The 9,525-nt window shown below is 39.1% G+C and overlaps 1 protein-coding gene across 4 annotated transcripts; it reads right to left on the bottom strand.

Annotated features, from left to right (window-relative positions):
- Positions 1-795: 795 nt before the first annotated feature.
- Positions 796-4,099, bottom strand: LOC112246482 (butyrophilin subfamily 1 member A1-like). Of its 4 annotated transcripts, none has more exons than XM_024414830.2 (6): positions 3,800-4,097; positions 3,395-3,424; positions 3,260-3,292; positions 2,565-2,603; positions 2,432-2,458; positions 796-2,287 (listed from the first exon to the last, which is right to left on the bottom strand). In XM_024414830.2, coding segments are annotated over exons 2-6 (624 nt in total). In that variant the 5' UTR covers positions 3,396-3,424; positions 3,800-4,097; the 3' UTR covers positions 796-1,763. The 4 variants fall into 4 exon arrangements, 3 of the variants coding, with proteins under 3 accessions (XP_024270598.1, XP_024270596.1, XP_024270597.1); XM_024414828.2 differs by lacking the exon at positions 3,800-4,097 and adding an exon at positions 3,559-3,728; XR_002952934.2 differs by lacking the exon at positions 3,260-3,292 and having other exon boundaries at positions 3,800-4,099.
- Positions 4,100-9,525: the final 5,426 nt, after the last annotated feature.

Raw genomic sequence — 9,525 nt, 5'->3', positions numbered from 1 at the left:
TTTGGCCCATTGTTAGGTTGTAAAGAGGAACTCAATATCTCACCCATCTGACAAGCAATACACTCCTCATGCTGAGAAGTGAACCTGTAAAAGATTGCAGTTGACAGGCAAGGCCATAGCATTGTTTGTTCAGTCTTTTTTTACTACTGCATGTGTGTGTGACTTTATTAGTTACTCTAAAACCCCACAACTCTTTGTGGTTTTATTATTACTCTAACACTCCACAACTCTCTGTTTTCATTAGTACTTGTAACGGTTTTCTTCCGGTGAAAGAGAGGCGGACCAAAATGCAGCGTGGTTAGTTTTGTACATCTTTAATAAAGATGAAAATACAACAATCTACAAAACAAGAAACGTGAAAAAAACGAAACAGTCCTATCTGGTGCCACAAACACAAAGACAGGAACAATCACCCACAAGAGACCTAAAGAATATGGCTGCCCAAATATGGTTCCCAATCAGAGACAACGATAAACACCTGCCTCTGATTGAGAACCACTCTAGGCAACCATAGACTTACCTAGAGTACTACTCTAACCACAATCCCATAACCACAAACAACCCCAGACAAAACAAACCACATAAATCCCCATGTCACACCCTGGCCTAACCAAAATAATAACGAAAACACAGAATACTAAGGCCAGGGCGTGACAGTACTCTAATACCCCACAACTCTCTGTGTTTGTATTAGTACTCTAATACCCCCAAGCTCTGTGGTTATATTAGTACTCTTATAACCCCAAACTCTGTGGTTTTATTAGTACTCTAATAACCCCAAACTCTGTGGTTTTATTAGTACTCTAAAAATCACAAAACTCTATGTGGTTTTATTTAACCATGGGGAAAATCACTGATGGGTAGAGTGCAAGGCAGATTATCTTCCATTGTTTGAGTATTTATTTAGCTTTAGTAATTATCAACTGTGAAGATTGAGTTACTTCAATCTTTTACTTGTTTTATTTCACAGAAAATGATCCTGAGCGATGTGAGATGGAATGTTTTGCCCTTTTTTGTCTGTAACTGTAAAAATCTACTAAAATCTCTATATTGATTCTATATATACTCAATATTGTAAAGTTAGTAAATATCCCTTGTTACAAAGATGTATAGACAGACTAATGTATTCAGTTTTGTCAAACTCATTTGTCATATTGGTGTTTTTTCATGTTCATATCATACAGTCATAGTTCTTTTAAAAACAAATCATAGAATCACTTTATATCACACACTGATTGAACTAGCATGCTAGAAATGTCTGTAATGAAAAGACGGTCAAAATAGATGTTACACTGAACAACTAACTTCAGGCTTTACAGGGTCAATATATTGAGTCAAAACTCTGGCAATCCAGCTCTCATGCTTGGTCATTGTAAATATTATCAAAGTTTTATGTGATGGATGATTACCAAACTTGTCAAAACAACTACAAACAAGCCAATAGAAGGTCGTTGTTTTTCTCAATCTTAGTCATCAATAGATCTACATCCAGATACCAAATAAGATCTTGTATTTTTCACAAATCAACATTTAATATTTTAAAACAACATGATTGTTTAATTTCATACACAAAAATCTATTGAAATAATGAACAAATAATATATTAATACAAATAATGGAACACATCGTTAGATGGTTAGATGACAGCAAAGGATCATACAAATTTAGCCACAATTCTGGATATTACTTAATCAAAAATATTAACATAGCTTCATACCATGATAAGCTATTGACAGACAGGGAATATGATGAATTATGTTTTTCTATGTTGCTGTGATGGACAAAATTGTGATTGGTTTTGCATCATTGTTCCAGGGTGAGAAAAGTGGCAGGACATCATCCTGATAACTTGGTCCATTGATAAATGAGTAGATGAGTGAACCGTCATCTGCATTAAAGAAAGTCACCTTCTTTTCCTGATAATCCAGATAGATACCAACTTTATCTGGAATACCTTTGTCAAGAACGTGTTCTTCATCCTCCATTGCTTTAAGACATTGCCCATTGGAAAGTCTGATTACCCAGAAGCCACCTGTTGGTCTGAAAACCAGCGGCCCCTTCCTGTGAGCCGTTGCCTTGGCAACGCCAAGCACCCAGTCATCCTTCTTCACATTCACCTCCCAGTAACTCTTCCATGCACGGCCCATATTGCCCAACACAAAAGGCTCTTCATCAAAACAGTTCTCAATGTCAATGTTTCTCTGTGGTGATTCATCTATCCACTGTAGTGATTTCCCATTTATCTTCAGCTTAGGGTGAGCTGTGTCCACATCCAGAGTAACATCCACTGTGGAGAATAGGAAAACAGATTAAATGACAAAATAATCTCCATTGATTATAAAATTAGGCATGTAGGGCAAATTAAGAATTTTAATTTTATTAAGTATTTTAATTGATTTGAAAAACTGATTCTGTTGACAGAGTCCATTACCTTCATGTGAGCGTGCTTGATTTATATCTGGAGAAAAAAAAACATTTTTAAGCGTAACAGTGACAAATTCATTGTCTCACATTTCACATGAATATTATTTTGTATTATATTGTATTTACAAGAGACACATTACCGAACTCTGCAGTGATCTTCCTGGATCTGGCTGATGCATCTACAATTGCAATGATAAACCAGAATAAGGTATGGAACACAAAGTTAATAACTGTGAAAGATACTGTGTAATTACAAAATATATACTGACTTAATACAGATGCGCTTGGGTAAGAGTGTGCACTAGGGTAAGAGTGTGCACTAGGGTAAGAGTGTGCACTAGGGTAAGAGTGTGCACTAGGGTAAGAGTGTGCACTAGGGTAAGAGTGTGCACTAGGGTAAGAGTGTGCACTAGGGTAAGTTGGTGCAACATTGGTGCTTACACAGAATATACACAGCACCAACTATATTGATGTAATATACTTCACACCTTTCTTAGGAGATGGTTTGAACTGAGTTCCTGTCTGTAAAGGGTTTTCTTGCCTTGCAATTGAGTCATAACCTTCATATCACCAAAACAATAGAATTCTCCTTAAATCATTTTAAATATACAATCTTCATCTGAAATATTTTGACAGACACTGTAACTGCACATGCTTCCCATCAATTGCATGATTATGTTGTTTAATGTGCAAAAAATGCTAGGTTAATACATCAAACACTAAAATAGAATCTACCGACTCATGATTGTCTTATTTTGTATTATGATGATGATCCACTAAATGATCCACTAAATGATCCACTAAAAGTATTTATATTAACAGACTAAAAGCTTACTCTTATCCTTTGTTGAATCCCTGATGATTGGCACTGTATAAAGTAATATGGTGTTGAAAAATGCATTTTATTATTTTGAAAGACAAAAATCCATCATAAACTTTTCATGCAGAGAAGAGAAGAAAACAAACTTACTCTGGTCTTCTGTTTTTGAGCCACAACATCCTGTAAAAGAAAGAAAGAGTTGTGTCTTATTTTGATCCAGTGGTATATGTACTATAGTTGTAATGAATATAGTAGTCAGGGGTAAATTCATGTATTTAGGGTAATGATTTAGGTTTGTATCCAAGCAGCTTTACCCATGGTGGTGGTGGCTAATTGGTAACAGCTAACAATTAAATAGTCCTAAGTAGTCCCAGAATAATTCTGATTTTTCCAATTCTCAGCCACAGTGCCTATAAAGATATTGTCAGCCTCATTTCACGTCCACTAAACCTGATTCACATTGCTAACAAAAACCAAGAGACAAATTTAAAAGAAGCATGATGCCATAAACTTTTATATTGTTACCACAAAAAAGAAGTGAAAAAAAATGCTTACCGTGACATTTTACTAAGTAGACTGTATCAGAGAGAGAGAGAGATTTCCAGTTCTTATGGTGATTATTTTTCAGATAGTTACGTTGTGTATAAATGTCTGTCCTGTTTTGTTGTATATCACCACTTATAGTCTCAAATGTGATTTATACCAAGTACCCATTTACCAAATTGCTAATGCTAAATGCTGTGGCCATATGAGATCAGAAAAAATGGATAAGGAGACAACATAGTGCAGCTCCTCTGGTTAATGTGTAAGCAGTCCGTTGTCACCTTCCAGCAAGAATCACATGGGAGGAAACTGTGAGGGTTTTATCAAGACAACACATTGTATCCTATTGGCTTCCTCAGTACTTTATAGGAAAGCTTCCCCCCATGGCCATTTTAGTTACTGCACGTTGTATGTATACTCAGTGTGTGCTGTATCATAACACCTATTCATGTGTTGTAGATCTTAGAAAAAAAAGTGCTATCTAGAACTTAAAAGGGTTCTACATGGAACCAAAAAGCATTCTACCTGGAACCAAAAAGGGTTATCATATGGGGATAGCTTAAGAACCCTTTTGGAGCCTTTTTTCTAAGACTGTGTTGTGCCTCTTGGCATTGAGGTAGCAACACACTCTTAGACAGATTTACCAATTGGTTATGCCTGTAGGGAATGTCGCAACTGAAAGTATAAAGGATTTGGCTATTGATGATGAGGCTATTGATTGGAAGGATGTCTGGCAGAATTACCACCTAAGGTGGTAAAGGTCTGTAATTATAGTGGTGTAACAACAAATGCTTGTTAACATGCTTGTTACAAATGTGCAAGTTTCCAATTAATTCACCAATGTATTATTTTGGTTTTCCTCAGTTGCATCCGATATAGACATAGATTGTCTTTTTCTCCCGTTTATAGCATTAAAAGTCAGAATGGAAATTGACAAAATATGTCTCAGAGCTCTAAGGACAATGCCTTCGACCTCATGGTTGGTTTTTGCACTGTCAACTGTGGGACCTTATAAAGAAATGTGTGTGCCGTTCCAAGTCATGCCCAATCAATTGAATTTGCCACAGGTGGACTCCAATCAAATTGTTTAAACTTTTCAATGATGATCAATGGAAACAGGATGCACCTGAGCTCAATTTCGAGTCTCATTGAAAAGGGTCTGAATACATCTGTACTGTAAATAAGACATTTCTGTTTTTTAGTTTTCAATAATTAGCAAACATTTCTAAAAGCCTGCTGTCGTTATTGGGTATTGTAGGTAGAGTGCTGAGGATATATATATTTTTCCATCCATTTTAGAATAAGGCTGTAACGTAACAAAATGTGGAAAAAGTTAAGGGTTCTGAATTCTTTCTGAAGGCAATGTACAGTACATGCATCTTCAGTGTCCAGTGGGATTTCTGGGTTCTGAATTCTTTCTGAAGGCAATGTACAGTACATGCATCTTCAGTGTCCAGTGGGATTTCTGCACTAGGTACTGGAACTGTAGTTATCTCCAGAGGCTGAACCTCCAATATGCCCTCCTATAGTGAAGATATTATTATATTGTTATATTATTACTATTCAGTTTAATATGAATTCATATGAAATTCAGGAAACAACAACTTGAGTAAAAAAGACATGGGTGACTAAGAGAAAATGGAAGAGTGAAAATAGGGTGGCCTTTGCTCCATAGACAAACAGGGCACCAGGGAGAATCCTTAGCTCCATAGCCGAACAGGGCACCAGGGAGAATCCTTTGCTCCATAGCCGAACAGGGCACCAGGGAGAATCCTTAGCTCCATAGCCAAACAGGGCACCAGGGAGAATCCTTAGCTCCATAGCCGAACAGGGCACCAGGGAGAATCCTTAGCTCCATAGCCGAACAGGGCACCAGGGAGAATCCTTTGCTCCATAGCCGAACAGGGCACCAGGGAGAATCCTTTGCTCCATAGCCGAACAGGGCACCAGGGAGAATCCTTAGCTCCATAGCCAAACAGGGCACCAGGGAGAATCCTTAGCTCCATAGCCGAACAGGGCACCAGGGAGAATCCTTAGCTCCATAGCCAAACAGGGCACCAGGGAGAATCCTTAGCTCCATAGCCGAACAGGGCACCAGGGAGAATCCTTAGCTCCATAGCCGAACAGGGCACCAGGGAGAATCCTTAGCTCCATAGCCGAACAGGGCACCAGGGAGAATCCTTAGCTCCATAGCCGAACAGGGCACCAGGGAGAATCGTTCTCATCCTGAACGTTTACATCCAAACAGACAGAAACATAAAAACACACACTAACACTGTGTTGGGATGTTCTGAATTAGAGGATACTATGCAGATGATGCACTTCTTTTATTGGGATGATAGTATTATAGTGTGGTACTTTGTGACAACTGATGATTTAAAAATAACTTTTAAAAATAAATGAACATATTTCTCAAGATTTCATTTTTGACTGTCTTTAAAAAAAATCATTTATGAATGTGTTATTCAATGCATTTCTATGGGCTATAGTAGTGATGGCCATATTCTATATCTTATCAAATAATTGTTTTATATATGTTTTTATACCTAAAGGGGTCCTAAAATTCTAAATGAAATAGCTAAATGATCCAAGGTATGATCATCTTAAAAAAATGAAATATGTCAGCTTATAACAATTCAATATGTCGGCTTGTTGAAAACCTGCTCCGGAGCGCTTAGGACCTCAGTTTGGGGCCAAGGTTCACCTTCCAATAAGACAACGACCCTAATCACAAAGCCAAGACAACACAGGAGTGGCTTCGGGAAGTCTCTGAATGTCCTTGAGTGGCCCAAACAGAGCTTGGACTGGATTGAACATGTCTGGAGAGACCTGAAAATAGCTGTACTGCAACGCACCCCATCCAACCTGACAGAGCTTGAGAGGATCTGCAGAGAAGAATGGGAAAAACTCTCCAAATACAGGTGTGCCATATTAGATAATATTAACATGTTATACGATATATATACATTTTTAAATGACAAGAATATGGGCATTTGACATTAAAAAAATCGATGTCATCGGTTTAAAACACATTTAACTCCTGTTTAATAGTACAATAATATCCATAATATTCAAACAATTCCCAGACTCCAAATCTAATATATTATTTTCACTAACTCACCTTCAGAAAGCTCCATTAGGATGGATTCACGGATGATCTTTTTATCTGTTTGGCCTGTGGGTTTGTAGATGCGCTAAAGCGGTGCGAACAGAGTGGGTAAGTATCTGTTTCACTAGACTCGTTCGCGGTCGTGTCCCTAACTAGAGATAGTACGGATATCCTGTATGCAACACCCTGTATATTTGGTTTAGATTACAAAGGTAGTGATTTCAAACAACAGGAGGGGATGTCGAGACATTTCTTCTGCATGTATTGCCTTTTGATTTCCTACATCCTTAGGGGTAGCAGCTTGGGGGGTGTCCGATGTAAATTTATAGACCGGGGTGGCGGGACCTGGCGCTGATTAGAAATAACATTGTTTTAAACCCTAGGGGGCTATCTCGCCATACTGTATTCTTTCTGGGGTGTTGGTGTTTACATACAGGAGAGGGAATGCAAAACAACGACGCTGGACAGAGTGGAATCAGATGTATCAAAAAGGCAATTTATTGAGTCAAAGATATCTTGTCCTGCCGTTTATCGTGCACGGACCTAAGCAATATGACTCTGTGAGGAGTCAGAATAATTAGGCTGCCCAGCCAGAGTTTACAGCAGAATGTATACACAGAATAATGTAGGTGGAGTCTCGTCGTGTTGATCTTCTGACTGGTCCTGAAGAGTTGGAGGCGGGCCTGCTCTTAGCCAGAGCAGGAGCCCCATTGGTGCACAGCAAAGTCCTTTGCTCTTGGCACCCGACCAGTAGGGGGGGGGGTAGAGTGTGAGTGTACAGTGCTCATGAAATGTATGTGTGTCAAGGAACCGTGGATATTGGTAATGTCTGCTTTAGGCTCAGGTGTTTCCTGTTTATGCAGGAGTGCATGTAGGGTTCAATGTCAGTGAGATAGCTTGGCACTCTAAGCTCGTTAGTGTTGCAGGATGATCTTTGTAGTTTACAGGGGAGTATATTTGCGTGATGGCAGCTGTGTGTCCTTCTGATAATCATGTTATTGCACGTAGGCTCTAAACTTGACTGAGGACACTGGGCCCAGAGTTATCTGAGGGCATCCTGTTTAACCAGAGCTTTGGTCTGCTAGTAATGCTTTATATTAGATTATTTATATAACAGGGGTGTTTGACCTTTTAGCCCCCACATCCTCTGGGGTGAGATAATTCGGATTTGAAAGACCTATGTGTTAATGAATCGAAAGTGCCCATTTTAAGAGACGCCATCACACACTTTATGATGGGGGGTAGGCAGATATCTGGACATACAGTATGCATGATAGTGCAAACCTTGGTTTCAAACGATCCCTACAGAGACACACACCCCCATACCCTTTTTGTTTTTGAAACACACACACATACACGCCAGCACACGCCCGCCAGCACACGCACGCATGGCTTTCCCGTAAGTCTTTTTCTTCGGGACAGACCGGGTGAGAGCGAAAATGAGAGCTTCCCGTTCATTAAGGTGTGAGATACAATTTTAAAACCATTTTATTTAATTCAAAATATTAAGTACATACAGTTTAAAGCATGTCATAATTAAACCTTTTTACTTTCCTTTCTTACAGATATAGGGCCTGGTTAGCCCTGACCTGCATCCGTTTCCAATTCACCATCGCCATGACATTCTTGCACGCTCCATCAAAGCTTTTTCCCCCCATGGGTAGATAATCCGTCGGGCATGTAGGTCCTGGGTATGTCTCAAGGATAGCCGAGGCCAGCGCCGTAATTGTTCACGAATTTGGAAAAGACGTTCCAGCTTTTTCATAAGGGTTATGAATATGGGATAATCACGCCATTTAAAGCTAAACACTATCAAGACATCCATGCATGCCTTGGAAGATACATGACAACGGACATACTTTGTCGCATCTCCACTATATCTGTCACGTTACTGTGTTCTTTTTAAAAGTCAATAAACATGTGTGTAAAGTGTACACTTTTGTTTCACTGTAGATTTGTTTAAACCCACCAAGAAACACCTGATTTATCCCCCAGCATTAATTAATAAGCTGGGTAGAAAATTAATCAGTTTAAGTCATAAGCAAAGGCCTTTCAAAAAGAGGCTGTCATGAATGACTGTGGCACATTTTTAACACGTTTTGCTTGTTACAGAAGACTACTGTTGTACATTGAATATCCATTCATCCCTGTTACACCTTTATGTTGGCTCTCTATGTCTGTACATAGTGTGAAATGCGGTTTCCCTAAAGTTATTACACCCTAAACCTGAATCTGAAATTACCTTTAGGATCTATCTTACCCTCTATTACTTTGGGGTTCTAATCTCCCTCTTTCAAACACCCCCCCTGTGTACATGCCCCGAACATCCACAGGCTGGAGCCACCTGGAAGCTCGGTGCATGTACATATAAAGAGAACCAAATAGGAAACTCAACAGTGTGTTAGACCGAGAAACATTATTTTGATGGATGTTTTATTGTTGTTGAAAGCTTGAAATGTACACAATGCAAAGGGACCTTGTTTCTAACACACCATGCAGAGACACACACACACACACACACACACACACACACACACAATCCCCCTCCCAGTCATTCCTGCTTCATAGACAACAACCCTAAGGGCAATAAAATAGGGTGTGTGGGGCCATTCTCTTTCCAACGTTCAAA

The sequence above is a fragment of the Oncorhynchus tshawytscha genome, linkage group LG10, assembly GCF_018296145.1.
Source record: "Oncorhynchus tshawytscha isolate Ot180627B linkage group LG10, Otsh_v2.0, whole genome shotgun sequence".
In the NCBI taxonomy this organism is placed as follows: Eukaryota; Metazoa; Chordata; class Actinopteri; order Salmoniformes; family Salmonidae; genus Oncorhynchus; species Oncorhynchus tshawytscha.
The sequence above is the reverse complement of the archived record's forward strand: the minus strand, read 5'-3'. Positions and strand labels throughout refer to the sequence as shown.